The sequence below is a fragment of the Otolemur garnettii genome, unplaced genomic scaffold (genome assembly GCF_000181295.1).
Source record: "Otolemur garnettii isolate 467f Iridium unplaced genomic scaffold, OtoGar3 scaffold00030, whole genome shotgun sequence".
NCBI classification, from domain to species: Eukaryota; Metazoa; Chordata; class Mammalia; order Primates; family Galagidae; genus Otolemur; species Otolemur garnettii.
Window position 1 is genome coordinate 14,898,340 of NW_003852425.1, and position 21,084 is coordinate 14,919,423.

Consider the following 21,084-nt stretch of genomic DNA (forward strand, 5'->3'; position numbering starts at 1 on the left):
AGGGTCCAGTTGGCTGTGTGTCCATGTTGTATGTGGTATAATGGAATCCACAGCACTAGGATTATAGGTGTGAGCCACTGCTCCCGGCCCTAGGGCACAGTTGGCTGTGTGTCATGTTGTATGTGTTATAATGATCCAGTCGGGGCAGATGGTGTAGACATCGCCTCATATGGTGAAAACATTCAAAGCCTCTCTTCTAGCTGTTTCACAGCATGCCTTGTTTTATTAACCTAGTTAATAGAACACCTGAGTTCATTCCTCCTGTCCAATTTAACTTTGTCCCTGTTGCCCGTCCTGTCCTCACCCCCCTCCTCTGCCCTCCCAGTCTCTGGGAACCACTGTTCTGCCCTCTGCTTCTTACAGTACCAACTTTTCTTCCTTATATTCCACATATGTGAGACCACGTGGTATTCCTTTGTGTCTGGCTTAATTCCTTTAACCTAACATCTTCCAGGTGCACTCAAGTTGTCACGATGTCAGGATTTTGTTCATTTTTATTGCTGAGTAGCATTTCTTTGCACATCTATATTTTCTGTATGGATTCGTCCATTCTTGGACACTGAGGATGGTTCACACTTTGACTTGTCAGTGGTGTTGCAGGGATCTCTCCACCATATGGTTCATTTCTTTAGGCTGTGTACTCGGTGGTGGCATTGATGGCTCGTATGGCAGTTCTATTTTGTGAGGAATGTCTATACTGTTTTTCATAATGGCTGTACGTAATCAAGTGCTTTGGAAGCATTTTTTTTTTTTTTTTTTAGAGACAGAGTCTTACTTTATTGCCCACAGTAGAGTGGTCACAGCTCACCCCAACCTCCAGCTCTTGGGCTTGATTCTCTTGCCTCAGCCTCCCTAGTAGCTGGGACTACTCGTGCCCGCCACAACACCTGGCTATTTTTTTGTTGCAGTTCGGCCAGGGCTGGGTTTGAACCCGCCACCTTCAGTATATGGGGCCGGTGCCCTACTCACTGAGCCATAGGTGCTGCCCAAGAAGCATTTTTTTTTTAATTAGGAAAACCCAATGTGTGTATAAGACAAAGAAAGATACTACAGTATGTGTTTATAAGCCCATGCCCCTCATTGGCCTTCTAAGAAGAAGGAATTATTGCTCACCTCGTCAACCGCAGGTGCTGGGCCCTGCTAACTGGGGTATAGAGAGGACAACCGGAAGCCACCAAGAGTGCTGATTGCTCTGTGCGAGGGAGGTGGCCTGAGGAAAAAGAAGTTGCAGAAAATTATGAGACTTTGAGAGTCTATGGAATAATCTGGGTGATCTGAGGGGGAGAGCTGAGTTAAGGAGAATATAAGTAAATTTTTGACAAGACTGGCCATAAACCAGCTCCATTTTACACATAACACAAATAAAAGTCAATCTTCTCAGCAGAGATGTCCAAAGGTATAACCTCCCCAAATATGCTCAAAACAAACTGCTTCTGCGGGAAGCTCTCTTCCGTGCATTTGTGCAGACAGCTCAGTTCTTTTAAAGTAAAGAATAAGGCTTGATGCTGAGCACAGCCAGCATCTGCTTGAGCCATGGCTGGGGAATTCAGGAGGCTGCCTTCCCACAAGTGCCTCCTGCAACCCCGTGCAGGCAGCCTCAAGGGGACTTTCACCCTTTATTTCACAATTGAGGCAAAGAATTAACTGAGCCTTTTACAAAGAACTGCAGACTCCACCCAGGTGTGTATTCAATCTTGTAATATTTAAGTATTCAAATACACTGTGTATAACGATAGCATAAGGAAGGCAAATCATTGGCCTTCCCCACTTCATTCAGCAGGACAGCAAACTTAGTAATATTTGATTTAGGCCAACTTCACAAAAATTGGGCGTGTCCTTCAAGATAGGAAAAATGAAATAAAAAATAATCAATTAAATAGTATGATTTTACAACTTACCTCCTAAATGTCTACAAATATGGCCCTGTGTGTGTGTGTGTTCACCTGGTACATAGCAATGCATTAAAGAGCTGAGATGGAATTGAACAGAAAAAAATATATAATTATGATGATAAAATGAATTTAAAGAAAAATAATAGGGTGGTATCAGAGAAAGATACTACGCTATCGAGTTGGCAAATGAGTTGAGTTGCTAATTTTTCCAAACCTAAATATTGAGGGTAAAATAATTTCAAATTTGATATTTTCAAAAGGGCAGTGAAAACTGAAGATCCACAGCTCCCCAAAATGAAAAGGAAAAGAAGAAAATCCTATAGAAAATGGAGACTCGCGAGTACCTCAGTGTGTAAGTCCTACTCAATGATTTTCCACCTAGTTACGAAATGAACTGCCTGGCTTGTGCACCTTGTTCTTTATCACTGGAATGTTTATAAGACAAGGAAGACAAGTACATGTAAACACTATCAAATGATTTTGACATCTGACCTGTTATTATTTATACATGTCTGCATTATTGATACGCATTTCATTTTTTGGACAATGGTTACACATATACATTTTATTATGGGAAAAGGACACAACACAGCATCTATGTTAAAACAAGGACATGCATCTCAGGAGAAGGTCGTCTCCCAGCAAGGGGTCAGGAGAGACTGGGAACAAGCTCAGTTGTCCTCCCTCTGCAAGGTCATGGCAGCACGTTCCTGCTGCCTCAGATCAGGAGCCACTGATGTGTTCACGACTACCTAGGAATGCAGTGGCTATAGAATGGATGGTGGGCCTGGACGTGGCCTGTGAGTCACTGTTTGCTGACTTTTAAGGGACCTGAGCCTGGTCACCAGAGACAGATGTGGGGACCTGGAATCACCTCGCCAGCAGCCTGTGGAGGAGGACCCTCGGGAAGCAGTAAGCCCGTGGTATCCTGAGAACCATCCAATTCCCAGGGCTGCTTGTGTCCCAGGAGACAGACAGGCCCCAGTGTCACCTGAGGGGAGCAGCAGGCATGGGGAGAAGAGAGGATGAGAGGGTGGCTGGGCAGCAGAGCCCAGGAGAGGCCTGTCCACTGGTGATATGCATTTTAAAAATAAGAATTTAACTTAAAAACTTACTTGTTTAGACTTGAGCAATGAACATCCCTTCTTTGAATGTTATTGATTATATAACTTTGATTGATTATATAACTATCTCGATTCTACCTTCTTGCAGAAAATGAAGTGTAGTCTATTGAAAGGGGCTAAAAAATGTGAAATTCTGAAATTGAAAGGGGGTATATGCTGAACTGCTCTTAGTATGAGGGTGTTATTTTAAGAATAAATTGTAATCTCTAGTTAGGAAAGGCAGTCAACCCGTCTATGAACTATTACCATGTCCATGATCTATTGGGGACGTGGTAACAGTGTCCCCCAAGGTGTCTCCATGTCCTGGCTCCCATGACTTCTGCATTACAGTTCTCAGGTTGTAACCAGGCCTACCAGAAACTGTTTCAGAACTTTCCCAGAGAGAAGACCTGTCAGAGGGGCAAATGTGAATGGTTAGCCTAACGAACTAAAGTATTCTTTATCTTTTTCTTATTCCTATTGAAGAGAACTTATTTATTTACTCTGTATTTAGTGATGTAAGAATTGTTAAATTGTAAAAAATATATAAGTATATATAAAAAGTGTGTTTAGATTAAGAACTTCTAAAATACAATTATAAATACTCTTTCCCAATTTTCAGCTTAATGAACTTAGTGCACTTACTTGTTGCCCATTCTTCTTTTCCTTAACTAATAATCCCTTTCCGTTATCGTTTACGACAGAATTTGAGATGTTTGTGTTTCAGCCACTGTTTTGCTCACAAGCTCTGGTGCCTCATGTTCATGTTCACAAATTTCTCACGGTGAAATATTTTAAGATATAAAGTAGAGGAATGTGGACTGAAAGCCAGCAGTTCTCAGCCCAAGGCTGGTCCTTGAATGTACTGGCCTCCATCAGTAGAAGGTTTTATTGTTAAGTTTTGAGCTAATACTTAGGAATCAGGAGATTTCACAGTGTAGTAAGTCTGCACTGCGGCTCTCTCCTGGACAATGGGAGCCCCGGGTGGAGCAGGCCACCTTCTCAGGGCGGTGACTGGCTGGAGCAGAGTGGAAGAGAATGTGTTCCCAGCCTTCCACACTTGTTTGCATTTCTTGCCACAGGTATTGAGTTTTGAAGCTATTCTCTAAAATACCACACAGCAAAGGATACTTGCAGGACCTGTTTAAATGTCCGTTTGTAAGGCCAGTGAGGGCCCTTCACCCAAATCTTTGCTTGTGTCACCATCTCAAATTTTATTGAGCTTGACTTAGCCTGTGGTGCAATCCTATGTTTAAATACCCGATGTGGCAACTGTCTGCTTATCAAAAGTTTTATTTAATATTTAATTGCAAATACTTCTTCAATTTTTTTTTCTTTTGAGACAGAACCTCAAGCTGTCACCCTGGGTAGAGTGCTGTGGCATCACAGCTCACAGCAACCTCCAACTCCTGGGTTTAAGTGATTCTCTTGCTCAGCCTCACGAGTAGCTGGGACTATAGGCACCTGTCACAATGCCTGGCTATTTTATTTCTTTCTTTTTTTCTTTCTTTCTTCTTCTTCTTTTTTTTTTTTTGGTTATAGTTGTCGTTGTTTGGCAGTCCTGGGCCAGGTTCAAACCTGCCAGCTCTGGTGTATGTGGCTGGCACCTTAGCTGCTTGAGCTACAGGCACTGAGCCTGAAATTTTCATTTCACCCACTTCTAGAACTTGCTGTTTTACAGTAAAGTTTAATTAAATTCTTACTTCCTAAGAGTATTGTGAGATATTCTTCACTCTGAGAGAATCGATTGATTTTAATCAATAAGATACTTAATAGGGATGAATTTTTGTGGAAACTATCTTGATGTAGTAAAACTGAATGAAAACTGATACCCAAAATACAAAGGATATGCACTGCAATTTTATCCTAAAATTTGGAACGTCTGCTCCCTACATGGACACAGAAATCTTTTTATTGTATTATTTACTTTTTTTTCTTCCTCTTTAGGTACATCTCAGCCTTCTGGTCAAGCATGCCGAGAAAATATAAAATATCTTAGAAAGAAAGTGGAAAAAGACACCACAGGGCCTGTGTTTCATCAGACTAGGGGGACATCAGGGAAGTCTAAGGGAAATGGAGAGGAGCAGACGTCTGCCTCTAGGAATGGGAAGCAGAGTTGCTCTCCTTTCCCCAAAGCTAAGAAACGGCTTCCATCGGACGGGAAAGTGTGTAGAGGGCAGGAGAACTGCAGCCCCCGCTCCGCCGTCTCTCCCCGGCTAGAAGGAGTCTCACCAGCGCTCATATTCAATGACGGAGGAGAGTCATCATCAGGAAAACTTACACTGCAGGACGTCCCAAGTGCAGGAGAAGCCTTCAGACCCGCAAAAGGCAAGTACATCACAGGAGTAAACTGTGGGGCTTTCAGTGTGAAAATAGAAATCAAGAAAAGCTTTTTCTATAAAGCGGGAATACGGTTCCCAACAAAAAAGAGGTGTGCAAGATGTCACCAGTGTGTCTCTGTCAGACACAGGGAGAGACGCCGCCCTTCCAGGGACCCCCTTCCCAAACACAGGCGTGTCCTGGGAGAAGCGGCCCAGCCCCGGGAGCCCGAGCGGCCGTCCAAACGCCAAGGAGAAACGGCCAGAACTGAGACCCCCCTGCTGAAAGTCAGCGTGGTAGGAAAAGACCTCAAAGTTAAATACGTGAGTAAGGAGCAGAAACTATTAATTAATATAACTCATCCTAAAAGAAGAGAAAAGATAACCGAGTCCAGAAGCATTCCCTCCAGTCACACCCCTGAAGGACCTTCGGGATCTCACTCGCAGTCTGGAATTAAGCCCCCTGAAAAGAGGCCGCCTGGAAACCAGCCTCGGGGCCCAGACCAGAGGCAGGTCTCTCCTCCCGCTGTGTGCTCCGTCCAGAAGGAGGAGAATTCTGATACAGTCACGGTTTCTCTAACTTCCACTCCAGAGAGGGAGAGAGAGAAGCCTGACTCCTCACCGTGGGTCTCCGCTGACCGCCAGGTCCCAGTTGCCGGGTCTCAGCAGAAGGCCTTGAAAATACCTCAGGACATCCGCCAAAAGGACCACTTCTCTGTGGCCCAGACTTTGCTCAAAAGCATCCTTTCTGCTCCACATAGCACCCTGCAGACCGCAAGTTTCAGTAATACCAATTTGAGTAAAACGCCTTTTAAGAATCCTGAGGATGGACATAAAGGGAGGAAAATCAACTTCGATATCTCGGACAATTTCACATCGGCCCAGCACGTACAGCAGAGCACAGAACAATCGAATCTTTTGCCAAGTGCCCTTGCCGACGTCTCTCTGTTTCAGAAGGGCAGAGCCTCCCCTGGACGCTCTGGGTCTTCCCCAGACCCACAGCCCCGGGCAGGACAGGCGGCCAGCGCGGGGCCCGGGAGCGGCTGGCCTGAGCCTGCGCCTGCGCCTGCGCCTGCACCTGCCCCGCGCTCCTCCCGCGCACGCGCTCCGCGGCCAGGCGTCCCGCCCAGCCAGTCTCACTGGGCCCACGGATATCCAGAACCCGAAGAAAGCCCCGGGGACCCGATTTCCTCTAATCACCGTACGGAATTCGTGATGGTTTATGAGAGGGAGCTTGCTGCTGGGACTGCCAGAGACGTCAGCAAAGCCGCTGCCCACAGTGACTCTCCCGCAGAAGCCCCGCAGCTCCCGGAGGGGGAGCGAGCTCTGTTGGCTGCCAGGCCTGAGTCCCACGGCCCCGCTGCGGGGAGCGCGCTCGGCTGGGTCAGCCACGGCTCCCCCGAAGGGGACCAAACCGGGGTGCCGGTAAGTCAGCGCCCAGAGGCAGCAGCCCCCGGACAGACAGAGGCACCAGTCACGACCTTGGTAACTGCCGACCTAGAGCAAAAACTAATTACTCCCAATGCTGCGGAGGTCGCAGCTGATTCTAATGGTCCCATGGGAAAGAAGAACCCTCGTGAGGTACCCAGCTCTCCGGAAAATGCTGAAAAAGACAAATGTCAGATAATGCCACTGGTGAGGAACGCAGGCCACAGAGGTTCTGAAGACCTCTCACACGGCAACCATGATGAAGTGTTTACTCTAGAAGATTTTCCAACGAGCACTGCTGAGGCCAACTGTGGAGCGGGTGTGTCCGATAATTTGCGCCTTACCGAGGAAACACTGCCCAGTGATGCGGAACAAGATGGGAACCGAGCCGAAAACAACTTCAGACGAACCAGTTTTAAACAGGAGACAGCAGAGTACCCAAGGGTTTCATCAACAAGGCTGAATTCTGAAGGAGATGAGAACAGAAATTACTATCACCAAATAGACGTGCTGCTATCACCTCAGAAGCAAAAGGCTCTGACAGGTACGGCGGGCCATATAGAATCTCTCACTTTCATTAGTTTTACATGTTTGAACTTTGCCAAGTCTTAAAGTAACCACTCTTTTATTGCTTGGGATTTTTCTTCATTGCTAAAGATTTATTATGTAGTTTAGAGTTACGTGAAAATGGGCAAGCATGTATCAGTCTTCTTTACATTACACCCATTGCACCCATAAATAGTGCGTAGGAAAATCACCAGGGCTGCAGTTTAATACAAAGTAAAAAAAAAAAAAAAAAATCAATTTCTCTTTAAAAGGTTGATACATCACCAAATCAATTTGTAGGAAAGGTTAACCTTTTGCTACTCCTAAATAATTCACCATTTCTTTCCTTCTTGCAAGTTAAGCATGTTTAGAAGAAGTTGTTTGTAATAAATGTATATTTAAAGCTACAGAAGCCTGGGCTGTGTGTCTCAGGAGGCTGTATGGAATAGTAATTAAAACAAAGGACAAAAACCAGAAACCACCATGGCTAACCCTGTCTGAGCCATTCACCGGGCCTCTGACCTCCCACAGAACCTCTGACCTCCCTTGTGCATTGCTTGGCCCTGCTCAAAGTGTTGATAGAACCCAGAGGCCTTCCAGACCTCAAGAAGGGCTAAGATAGAGTTGTTCCCTAAGTACGTAATACTGCCCATCTGCTTTCAATCTTGGATCAGGGCCATATCATTTTGGTCACTGCATAGAAGGCCATTGTTTTTGTCAATGAGTCCAAATTATTTTACATTTAATGTTAGCGTAACTCCATATCATAAACTAAAATACATCTTGAATAAGTAAAAATTTTCCTCCAAACTGCCAGTAATGTTCCTAGCAGTCTTGGAAATAAGATTGGAATGATGAAAGTTTAAGGAGAAGTTATCCTCTCTTTGTTGCCCTCTCCCAAAATTTTTGAACGAAGTTAATAAAATTTAGAAGTAGAAATAAAATGCAAAACACATAATCAATTACACAAATGTTAGCTTAACATATGAAATTTGCTTTATGGAGGATAAATGCCCTAAAACAGCACAAAAACTGTGCTAGGTCCTCCTGTCCCTCAGCTGGGGATCTGAGACGTTAATTTCAAATTCTTTTCAGCCCACAATTACTGGAAAGCTCAAGGAAGCCCACAATGAGAGCCCTCCACCTCCCAGAGGAGACACATGTCCCCTGCACGGACAATCCTCCCAGCCTGGCCCCAACACCAGGGACCTCCCAGGACCGTCTCTCCCAACAAGGCACATTCTTTGCAAAGTCAGTGATTCAAGTGAAAATCCTCCCAAGATGTATATTACACTTTAACAGACCTTAAAATTGTCCCACTTGGTAATCATCCCAGCTACTGGTTCCCTAGGTTACAAAGTTTCATCAAAAGTCTGTTCCTACAACTCTCTCTGGACCTTTTACTCCTCTTTCCTTTGATCACTGTGTTCTGGCCACAATGAGTTACTTGAATTCCCAGAACCTTCCAGCTGAGCTCTCACACCAGGCCCTTTGCATGACCTGGAGCGGCGGGGCCCCATACGCCCCCAGGTGCATCTCACCTCCTGATCTTCAGACTCCTGCCCAGGTGGTCTGCTCCTGGGGTGTCTGCCTCAGTTTATAGCTGCAGTCTGAGCCACCCCCATTCCCACCCAGGCCAGCTCACTCTCCTCTCAGTGTTATTTTTATACATACTCTTTTCACCTTCTAATCTGCTGCACAGTTGACTGGTTTATTTGGCTTGTGGTCTGCTTCCTTCCACTAGTTAACTGTCCATACTTAAGTACAGATCTTTCCCGTTTGGGTCATCGCTACACCCACAGAACTGGTGCCTGCGCCATGCTGTGAGCGCTCAGTGAGTATTTGTTGAATGAAAGAACAAAAGCAGGGAAGCCACCTCAGGTTTCTTTGTAGAATATTCTGGCCACGTACTGAAACAGCAATTAAAATATTGGTATTAAGAAGCTATTTGGATGTACAGAGGTTTGCTGGATTTGACTGTCCTGGAGGTGTGAGTGTTTCATACTTTCCTTATTGTCAGCAAGCTATGGATCCCTCAGGCCAGGACTGGGTCTTCTTTTCAGGGCCTAGGCTGCTTTGAGGAACCGGATTTGGGACTATTTCACCAGAGAATTATACACGTGATACAGACACAAACTTATGCCTCTGTTTTTAGTCTGACTGCTCAAAATCTATCTCTGTACTTCAGATCGAGTTCCCACGTGACTGGTGACTGGGATGTTTGTGCAGTTGCTTCCAACACACCCATGTGTTTAGGAATTAACTAGAGTGAAGGTCACAATCTGGGCCATCTGCGGGAGCCAGGCAGGCAGCACGGGAAGTCTGGAGGGTCGGCACAGAGGTTAGGATGTATCTAGAGGCCATGAGAGCACGGCCAGCACATCAGCTCCTAGAATTCTCAGAATGGCTGTAGATCTGATTTTCTTTATACGAGTCTTCAGATTATATAAGACGGAAGAGATACATTAGGGATGAAGAATCGATGACCTAGATTAGCAAGAAGAAGTAGGCGGGGGGCGGGGGGTGGGGTGTAGTGGGAGGCAGCAGAACCAGGTGGTAAAGAGAGAAAGGGAGCAGTGGGTCTGTCCTCTTTTGGGTTCAGCCTATTCATACCTGGGTAAAAGTGTGCTTGCTCAAGGCTTCGTTTTTTTCAGCCATAAATGGAGTGAAATATATCTTTATGAGCTCTGCCAAACAATCAGAAATACTGTATCATAAAAAATTTTAATAAGGAAACCAAAACTAGGCCACCCTGAGAAAATGATGGGCAATGAAAAGGTTTAGATGATATTTTACATGGCATAGAAATACTGATAATTAAATAGAACTTTGTATGAAATAGGGACAAAGCCTACAAGCAATGTGTTAAATATTTTATTTCCCTATGCCCCTAAAGTAGGACTTATTCCAAGAGCTCACACCAGGGTAGAAAGGCATAGAGAACTGCAGATCTGAGAACGTTTGGGGTCCCAAGCTCTGTGCCAAGCACTAGAGGTACACAGATGAATAAAAGTTATTCCTTTTCTTGTAGCAGAATACAAGTGTTGGGATAATTTCCAGCAAGATGGCTTCTGATGCAGTTGGGTTATTTGCACATGTGCGAACATTTCAATATTCCTCACGCATGCACAGCCCAGGTCCCTCTGCTGTGAGCCTGACACCTGCAGCCAGGATCTGTCCAGGTCTGCTGGGGTTCCCTGGTCTCCCTGCCCCTTCTCAGGCCTACCCCATCTTTCAAGTGGGAGCTTTCTGCCTTCACACTCACGATTGAGACAGAAGGCCATTTGTGCTGCTGTAGCAACTTCCCAGAGGCGAGGCAATTTATAAAGACTATGAACTTATTTTTTACAGTACTGGAGGCTGAGAAGCCCAAGATTAAAGAGCCAGTGTTAAGTGCCTGCTGCAGGCCCCACTCACAGCTACCCAGGTGGCTCCTTGTTGTTGCATCTTTACCAGGCGGAGAACAAAAGGGCAGAAGGGCCTCAGTAGCTAACTCCAGCCCCTTCAAAGGGTATAAATCCCATTCATGAGGGTAGAACCTTAATCACCTCCTAAAGGGTCCGCCTCTTAATAATATCATATTGGGTCTTAGATTCCAATGTATGAAATTTAAGGGGACACATACATTCAAACTATAGCCCTTGGTAAAGCATTTGTGATTTTTAATGCATTAATGTATTATCCCCATAAAGTGACAATGTGCATTTTAACAGAGTCCCTCAAGAGACTTGGGTATCTTCGCTCCAACACAAGCAAAATCTTCTATTGCCTGAAAGGCTCTGTAAACATCTACTGGGTTTTCATGGAATGAGGGAGCAACTCACATGTAATGAGGAAGATTACTGAGATACAGATTCAGCAATTCAGCGTACCATGGAAAGGCTTTCTACCCGGGTGTAGTGTACAAGGTTAGGCTGACTCAACAGGTAGTAAATTTGAGTCTGGGAGGTGTTTGAGCTTAGACTGAATTTCTGCTTGGTAAAAATTCTCTAGAAGTGCTACAAGTGTTTTGAGCATGTAGAGGGTGGCTGGACCGATTTACTTCCTATGTTTTTTGCAAACCGGAGACTCTACAAATACTGAGCAGGACAGTGGCAGTGATGCTTTGTACGTGGTGGGGATTTCAGTGGTTCTCAAATCACACTTCCAAACATACCATAGGGGCACACACTTCTCCTAATTTTGCTACATAGAGACATCCGAGAGGAAAACTGTGCCCTCCACATTACTGAGCTGTATTTCCATCCACACCTGTCTTGGGCTCAGAGGATCTCCTTCCCCCACCCCACTCCCTAGCAATTTAAAAAAGGAATTCCACTGACAGATAAAATATTAGACATTAGAATATTCTGTTCCTCGTGAATGCTTTATAGTCAACCTGGACTCTCTGGCTCAACAAATAGTAGAACCAGAACAAGCATTGGAGAAAATGACCAGAGGTCTTTGGTAATTTCAAAAGTTATATCACTCTGTATAGTTCCAGAGAGCAAAAGTTATCCTGCTCAGTTTGGCAGCCCCAATAGAAACACAGTGGAAATTAGTGTGTAGAAAGTGAGCATGAAATACTGTAGAATGAAGGCTGTTTGCTGTCCCCTTCTTATTGCCCAGGGAAGAGGTGGGAGTCCACAGCAGAGTGCTAGAAAATTGGAGAAATTAGGTACTGATTCTTCTCTCTCCCATCCGTTTGACCCTGAGAAGTAAATTTTGAATTGTTATGTAAATGGTCATTAATAATTATAGATAGAAATAAAGGATATTATTTATTCATAGATAACATAAATAAATGTATAGATACAGATGATTTAAAAGTTTTGAGAACAAATTTTGAAATTGATAAATCAGATTTTAGTTTGCAAGGACCAAATTGTAAAAACTCATGAAATAGAATGAAAATAAATGTTGAGACTTGGCCTCGGTTTAAATTTCTATTGCTTGTCTTTCATGTAGTATCAGAAAAAGTAATATCAAGTAAAATCTTAATCAACGCTAGTTCATCACATTACTTTTTAGGTATATTTTATGTTCTGTTTGGGTTTTCTTTTTTATTCTGCTTTTCTCAGTTATTCCCTGAAAGTTTGGTTGTGTTGTGGTTGTTCATTTGTAACTTTTTTTCTTCTAATTAACACAATGTCATGGTGTTAGAGTTTGTGGTGAGAGAAGGCAGCAGTTTGGAACTATATGGAGTATTTGAAGTTATTATTTATTCACATCTAAAATTAACAACGCTTCATGCATTTCAATATCTTTTTCCTCATTTTGAAACAACATATGCAACAAAAAATATTAAGGAATTTGAATGTTTGTGATTAATAGTAGTCAAACCATAAACACTTGAGTTTAAGAGTGAACTCATTATCATGCATTATAGTTGAATTCGATATTCAGGTCAAAATATTTTGTCGTCTTATTCAGGATGTCGGAGACGTACTTGACCCTTACCTGGCCATTTGCCCCTCCGCGGTGGCCAATACGGTGTCAGGCTTACCGCTGGCACCCCAGAATAGTTAAATCCAGAACTAGAATAATTTCATTCAACTTGGAGATGCCCCTTCTCGCCTTTTCCTATATAAACCCACTTTTTAAGATACGTAGCTTTTTCTTTTAAGTGATAACATTTTTATAAAGTGAACGACAAGGAATTTGAAATTATTGTAGTTCTAGTCGACTATGATTCTATGTTCTAAAGACTGGAATATTTGATACTCTATCTTGAAATCTTGCCTCACGTTCATACGTAATGTGATTTATTCCAGATTGGAATTTGGAAATAAATAATCTCCGAAAATTGTCCCAGGAATTGGCTCCCAGAAGCGCCAGAGCCAGCGACGGTTCCCAGGAGGAGGCGGTGGCCCAGTGGGCGCGAAGGCGGCAGCAGTTCCGAGAGGGCAAGCGCTGCAGCTCGGCCGGCGGGAGCTCCTTCGCCAGCAACGTCACCGAGGGCTCCGGTGGGTGGCGCGGCAGGTGGCACCATGGCAGGTGCCTCTCCTAAACCGCTTCCCGAAACTTAACCAGGCCCCTCCCGCATCTCCACAATGCGAACTCTGTTGTCTGAACCTGGCAATGTGGTAGTTATAAGCTTTTACAGGAAAGATACCTTTGGAATAATCAACTATGACATATCTGGTAAATTACCTTCCGCTCGCAAAAGCCACCACTGCCCCCCGAGGCTGCTTATCTCTTTAGATACCAAAATATAGGGTCCGTGACTGAATTTGTCTCCTATTTCAAATAATTTTAGTCGGTTTATAAAAAATAGGTATCATGTAAAAGGGTCAGATAAACATGTTAGATTATAAGTAACAGGGTTTTTTTTCCTAAGTTTACAATTTCCGAAATGAGAGAGTATCTATAATTAGACGTGTACTTTGGTGAGAGTGTTTCTCCTGCTGTAGAGAGTCTGCTGGTAAACCAGCTTCATACTTCAGTCACACACTGCACAGCCAGCACCTGAGGGTGGAAGAGAGGGTCAGCACGAGGGGAAAACACGGTGGAAATTAGGATAGTAGTTATTACCTACCACCACTAATCTGGCTGTAACATTCTGACAGCTACAGTCACTGAAAGATCCCTGCCCAGCTAATGGACATATAATACAGCCCCCTTGTTCAGAAGCACAGGGACACTGAGGAAACTGCATTTGAAAAGACGAGAGGGTAGTGGTGTGAGGCAGAGAGTTACCGTGTTGGTGACAGAGTGTCCTGGGTGGTGTCCTGCACACCAGCTGAGGGATGGGAAGGCTCAGGTACTGAAGGCAGTGTTGTAACTGGCTAGTGAGAGAAAGCAGGACAGGTCAGGGATTGGGTGTGGCTGCAGATGTGTGGACAAAGATTATAAGTAATCTAAATAATTAAAATTGTGCTGTATTATTGCTACCACAGCGTTCTTACTTTCATACCAACAATGAAGAATCCAGTTTAAATGCTCAGACGTCCTGATAATTTTCCTTCTTATGTCTTGATCAATGCCCAATTCTTCCAATTACTTCTTACTATTTGGCCATAAGGACCCAAAATCTGGAATCCTAAAACTTTATTTCTCTTATGCTGCTAGGAGGGTTGCTTCATTATCCGGCCACTGTTCATATACCCTTGAAATATCTCCCTGAAGAACACACTTCTCAGATTAGCCTTCCAGTCATCCCACTGCTAAACATTTTGCTCCAATATTCATTTCATTCCAGCCCTATCTCTTGCCCGTTCTCCTTACCACTTGCTGTCTTTGTATATTTCATTGTTATTTCTCATTATTGCTTTTTGTACCAGTGACTTTTAACAGGATTCACTGCATTTTTCTTATTACCATAGTAATCCTCTAATAATTTTTTTAGCAAGATTCTATGAGAGATAAACTGAGATTTAATATGTCTGAATATGTATTCACGTCACTCTTATTTCTGAAGGGGAGTTTGATGTAATTTGGTACAGAATTCTCAGTTTGAATTACTACAGAAACGGATTCATTGTCTTTCCTTAACCAGCTGTGCAAATGAGAAGTCTGGATCCAGTCTGGTTCTCAGAAATTTTGTTGTTAACCCAGTTTTGTCTCTGGTAGTTTTTACGATTTCCTCTTTATCCTTGATTTTCTGAGACACCTCTGCTGTGGATCTTAGTATGAGAACTTTAGATTATTTTCTCCTGCTTGGCCTCCTGTGGGTGACTGCAGGTTGATCATTCATTTTTAATTCAGCCCATACATTCTCAGATATCTTTTTTTTTTTTCAAATATTGGTTTTCTTCCATTTCTCTTTCTCTCCTGCTGGCACCTTTCTAGGTAGACATCACAGTGAACCCCACCTCCCAAGCCTGGGCTCCCCTTTTGCTCCTGGCCCCTCTCCCTCTCTTTCTGAGAGGGTTCTTTCGCCCTACTTTTTAGCTCAGAAATTTGCCCCTCATCTAAGTCCTTCCTACTCTTTAGCTTGTTTTTACCATTTTCATTCCAGCCATCTCTAAGTGGATCCCTTTTATCAGATCGTTCTAAATTGTGTTTTCTACCCCTGGAAACAATAAGCATATTATGGAGTTTAGTCCCGTTGTTCTGTCAGCTGCTCCCTCTAGCACACACTTCACACCTGCTGAGTTTGTTGTCTCTCAGTCGTGGTGTTGGCTTTTCCCAGATTTGTGATTTTCTGCTGGGTGCTGATCTCAGGTTCCTTCCCTGTTCACCTGGGGCTGCCTCCGGCTGAGCAACCTGCAGGGGAGGAGGGATGTGCTCAGCCAGCACCCAGGATGGCCTCTGCCCTGCTCCATGTGAGGAAGGACAGAAGGACGCTTCGGGCTGCAGCCACTGAGCTCTGGCACAGGGCAGTCTGCGCCTCTTCTGTCCTCAACCTCTAACTTTCCACACACTCATCTCTTCTGGACTGGGACAATTACTACTGCTACTTGACCCACGGTAGATCCCAAAGTAGGAGTGTGCCAGAGTCAGGCTGCCTGGTTGTTTCAGCCCTAATTAAACACTCTCCTGTTTGTGCCCGGAGCCTCCCCAGCTCCTAGCTTCTCGCTCTGTAGGGGTTGAGCGTTCTTGGTGATACCCTCACCTTTCGGCATCAAAACATTCTCAGAATATTCTCTGCTGTGATTCCATTCCACAGTTCCCAGGTCATGGGTGTCAGGTATTCCCCAGTGTTTGACATGATGAGAATTTGCTCCTTCTTTTTACACACATCTACAGATCTTAAAACACACGCCACATCACACCACACGCAGCACCCCTCCATCTCCTTGCTGATCTTCTGGACTTTGGAATGCCTCTTCCTTTTATTATGGATAAAAATTCAACTCTGGTTCCTGTTTCTAAATGTATGTAATTGGATTTATTACAGTGTTCAGAAAATAAAAGAGCCCACAGGAGTTAGGACACATGCAATGTGTTTTCCAGCATTTCCAGCAGAATGAGGAAGTGCAGCTTGGGCCCACTCTGCTGCCTCTGAGAACAGGCCCATTTGTGCCCCTCCAGATTCTTTCCCACCCTCTGTGCCTTTCTCCCACCCGCAACAGAGTCGCCTCTCTGGACCTGTATCCATGGGCTAATTTGCCCTCTGGCTTCCTATTGGGTTTGATCAGTGAGGATGATCAGGAAAAGCTCGGTGAAGTGACAAGAATGAGATTCTGGTATTATTGTCGCTTGTCTGTCCCTGCGGAGTGCTGAAGACTGGCTTGTCCCAAATGCCACACCCATAAAGTGGCCCTCTCTGCAGTGCCTTCTGTGACTCTGTATCTTATTTTGTTTAACTGCACCTGAGGCCTTAAATGTGTGACCCTGTATCTTCGGCATCAGTGCGACCCTGTACCTTCGGCATCAGTGCAGGGATGATACCCTCCGACATTCTTCTGTAGCGGCAGATTCCTGGGTCCTTTAGTACGGCTCTGTGTTCTGCTCCCTCCTCTTATCTTTTCAGTCTTAGATGGACTAGCCTTAATTCCTCTCTATTATACTTGAACTTTTAAAATCTTATCCACAATTTGTCAGTAGTGTTTTTATTACATTCTCCTTAAATTCCTTCTGTGAGGGTGCATCTATTTCATGCCCCCACCCTGTGATGCTCCGATGCTCTGATTGTACATCACAGCAGTGATGCTGCTGAGCACCAGCTCATGGGACGTCACCAAGGCAGCCTCCTGATGATACATGACCACTTCCTGCTCACAAAGAGAAGGGAGGATGTCTGTGCAGTACGCCTCTGGCACTCGTGGGCATCCAGAAAGGCCCCATTGTAGCACTGCTTCCTTCATGTAATAACAACATTTGTTGGTTTTTATTTTCTTCTGAGTGTTTTTCTGGGATCTTTGAATTTCGTCCTTTTTATGCTGCAGATAAAGTCAGCTGCAATTCATATCTCTAAACCTGTGTAATCAAAATCATTGAGGTGTTCAGCAAGCAGCCAATACCACAGTAATTGGTATCTACCCATCTTAAACTCTCAGAACATGTGGACAAGTCTGATGATTAAGTCTGGAACTTACGTTGGCAGCACTGTACAGACAACTCTGTAAGGTTTCACAGTTGTGATGTGTCAGGGTCTCACAGTTGTGTCTGTGCCGACGTGTCTTGCTGAGTGGCATTCTTTCTTATGGTGTGTTTTTGTGTGCCAAGGCGAGGATGTCAGAGCTTGAATTAGAGCAATGAACAAACATTCATAAATATCTTGTTAAAAACTTGACAGGAGTAGAAGTAAAATCAAGGACATGTTAGTCCAAGTTTATGGGGATAATGCCATGAAGAAAATGGCAGAGTCCAAATGGATTAGACATTTTTCTGAGGGGAGAGAAAGCGTCACTGATGAAGAGAAGTCAGGGAGGCCAGTAACAAGCAGAAATGATGAAAACATTGCAAAAATTCATCAAGTAGCAAACCAAATAAACACTAACAAAGAAACAACTGGGAAATCTTAACTGAAAATCCTGGCCAACAACTCATGGCTCTTGCATCATGACAATGCACCAGCTCATACAGCACTATCGGTGAGGGAATGTTCAGCCAGTCAACAAATAACGGTATTGGAACCCTCCTTACTCACCTGATCTGGCCCCCAATCCCTTTATCTTTACCTGAAGATAAAGGAAATATTGAAAGGAAGACATTTTGAAGACATTCAAGATATCAAAGGTAATACAACAGTAACTCTAATGGCCATTCTAGAGAAATAGTTCCCAAATTGTTTTGAAGGGTGAAGTGGGTGCTGGCATCAGTGCATAGCTTCCCAAGAGGAGTACTTTGAAGGTGACTGTAGTGATATTTAACAATGAGATGTGTAGCATTTTTTCTATATTGAGTTTACCTACTTAATTATCAGACCTCATAAGGAATCTAAGGGGTGAACAATTAGGTTTATAAATAAGAAAAACAGAAACAAAACTTTATGTGTAGTAACAAAAATTTATTACAAATAATAGTATCTCCCACTATTATCTATAATGATTTACGATTGATATAAACTAAGAAATTAGATTGAATGGAACTTTCTTCCATGGACTATCTGCACGTGTCATAGAAAATGGGATTGGTTCCTCCAGTAGTCAGTTTCTTCCAGGTCATCCCAGTGGAGAAAGGCTGGTTCCTTCCAGTTCTCTGTATCCTTCAGCTCCCTGGATTCTTTCACTCCAAGTTTGTTCCATTCGTTATTTCACTGAAAATCCTTCGTGCTTGTGCTCTCAGGCATTCACGTTTGCTTTGCATTTCTTGAGAGAAAGAACCACCCTCGGATGTGCTGGAGCAGTCACAGTGGCTCAGAGAAGCCGACTGTGCACATTTCTACCACTGCAGTTCAGTGACAGCAGGTCGGTAGCTTGAAATTGGCCGTGGTGGGAGTATTTATACAATGGAAACTGGCAAACACCGCAATTCAGGGATATTTTTTCCTTCTTTTTGGAAAGTCTCTTAAAACCTTTACCAGTACTTCACTTGAAATAACACAGGGATCAGCTGTATAACTTATATAAATTCTAATTTCATGCCAAAATAACATGATCATTTTAATTTAAACAATCATTGTGTTTTCTTTCGAGAGAACTCATTTTGAGTGAAAATGTATACGCACTAACAATTTATTTCACATCACACACAAGAGAATTAGACTGGCAGCCATTTCTATTTTTCAGGGTATCCAGGCCTCAACACACAGAGGGCGTGCTGTATTTCTTCAGAAGCTTCCCGGTAGTGACTGCATTTCACTAAGAGCTGCTGGGGCTAGCATTGTTTAATGCGTGGTTTCAATTTTATCTCACTTACAGAGTCAGGATATGTGACTAACCCATGACTTAAAACCTGACAGCTTTATCGAGCATCATTACAGCTGGTGTTTTCCAGTCTGTTAATCTCACTCATCTCCAACTTCCTACATAATAACTGGAAAAGACATTAGGAATGACATGTTTATGTGTGTGGACACAGTTGATCAATCCATCCAGGCTGTGGGGAATGCTGACTAAGGCACACCAGGTAAATAAACTGTAAACTGCAGGCTGTAAACTGAAGTCAGGAGGGCTGCAGGACAGAGCTCCGATTTTGATCTAGAATGACTCCTGTATCATGAACAGATGTGGCAAGAATTTGGATCCAATTGTGTGAGGGTACTTGATAGCATTTTCCTTGCTTCTTCCAGGGATTAAAATTATTATGGAAATGTATTTTCCAAATATTACTTTGCATGGAAATAGGAAGGAAGGATGGGATGGAGGGAGGGAAGGAGGCAAAAGGGAAAGAGGAGAGGGCAGGAGGAAAAAGAGGAAAGACAAAAGAATTCTAATTCCTGAGACTAAGAGCTGATAATTATAGCGCTTGGCTGAGTGCCGGGTATGATTCTAAGTGCTCTGCAGTGTATTGGCTTATTTGATTCTCCAACAACACTGTGAACTGACGTACTATATTTTTAATCCTGATTTTACTGAATGAGGAATCTGAGTCATGGACATGACCTTGTCCAAGGTCACTCAGCTATCATTAGTGGGGATCTGGGTTTCAAACCCAGACAGCGTGGCCAGTGTGTGCTGTCCAACACTACAAGCCACTGTCTCTGGCTGGATCATTAAAATCTAATCCTTGTTTCTCCTAGGAAAGTTCAAACAGGGTCTCACTTCATCAGATACCCCCTTTTTCATTATCCTCAAATAATACAATGAAGAGAAAGGGAGATGGAATGTCTAAAGACACTTGGAACTGGGTCAGATATTTCCCCCTTTTTATTCCCAAGTAAAAACAGTAATAAAAAGGAAGTCTAGTATTTAAATTGTTCAAGGACAAAAGAAATCAGCCACAGTTTCAGTAACTCCAAGCATATTTTGGCTTAAAGTTTCATTTATTAAAATGTTCACCAAAGAAAATAAATAAAATAAATAAAATGTTCATCTAGCAAACAAAATTTTAGTGGCCATGATTTTGTGACAAACACATATTTGGATTTGTTTTTCATTTGGCTCGAAGTTCCGTAAGGGCAGTCGCTACGGAATCCAGCCGCTCCCAGTCTGCACAGGTGCACAATTTGCGGCTTCACTGGATTCTAACACGAGTTTATGTCTCAGTGTACGTAAGAGTGTGTTGATTAGCTCTGTCCTGGTAAGTGAAGAACAGAGACCGCTCATCCCCATAATCAAATGTGTTCATAAATAAGGAGCTGTTTTAACAGTCTCATATGTGATGATTAAAAAAAATCCCTATAATTTAAAGACCCATCTCAGACCTTTACTTAATAGGCAGATGATTACAGATCCACCATGGACAATTACTGTTCCATGGGGGGAAAAAAAGTAAAAATAAATCAGTAGGCCTAGGAATCTGTATCTCAAATACACAGAAAACCCTAAATTCCTATGTCAGATTTTGCCTGGATTCTGTGTACATTCATAAATATTAAAATGTAGCTGGATTTTTAAGACTGAGAATATAAGATATAAATCAAACAAGGAAAGATGTTTTAATACTTTAAAACCCTTTAAGGCTTCTGTAACTTTAACAAACACTACTGTACAGAGAGCTTTCATTTAGCCGTAGAGCTCAGAAAGGTAAGTCAATAAACTGCTGTAATTTGGGGTTTACTTTTCTTACTTTTTAAAGTCAAATGTCACAGACTTATCCAACAATGAAAAATAAAAAAAAATTGAAGGAGTTTTGAAATATGATATGTGAAGAAGGCATCCTATATCCTGATTTAATGTATTCTGGAGTTTTCATGATTTTTATTCCAATAAACAATATGCTCCACAAAATTATATCACTCGTATTCCAACTTTATCATTCTGTAACATGCATCTTCCCAAATGTTGTGTCTTTATTTTCACACGTGCAGAACCTTGTTCACTCAGT

At 43.2% G+C, this 21,084-nt stretch overlaps 2 protein-coding genes across 2 annotated transcripts in view; both read left to right on the plus strand.

The window, feature by feature from the left end:
- Nucleotides 1-2,186: 2,186 nt before the first annotated feature.
- LOC111725028 lies at nt 2,187-6,529 on the plus strand. The gene is made up of 3 exons (XM_023512701.1): nt 2,187-2,244; nt 4,943-6,387; nt 6,473-6,529. The coding sequence occupies exons 1-3, from the start codon at nt 2,187-2,189 to the stop codon at nt 6,527-6,529; spliced, it is 1,560 nt and encodes a 519-aa protein (XP_023368469.1).
- The window catches only part of LOC111725036, a 111,122-nt gene continuing 96,466 nt past the window's right edge, over nt 6,429-21,084 (plus strand). Inside the window, exons 1-2 of the mRNA XM_023512728.1 lie at nt 6,429-7,285; nt 13,041-13,232. Of these exons, the coding sequence (XP_023368496.1) occupies nt 6,529-7,285; nt 13,041-13,232 (949 nt within the window). The 5' untranslated portion in view covers nt 6,429-6,528. The remainder of the gene's footprint in view (nt 7,286-13,040; nt 13,233-21,084) is intronic.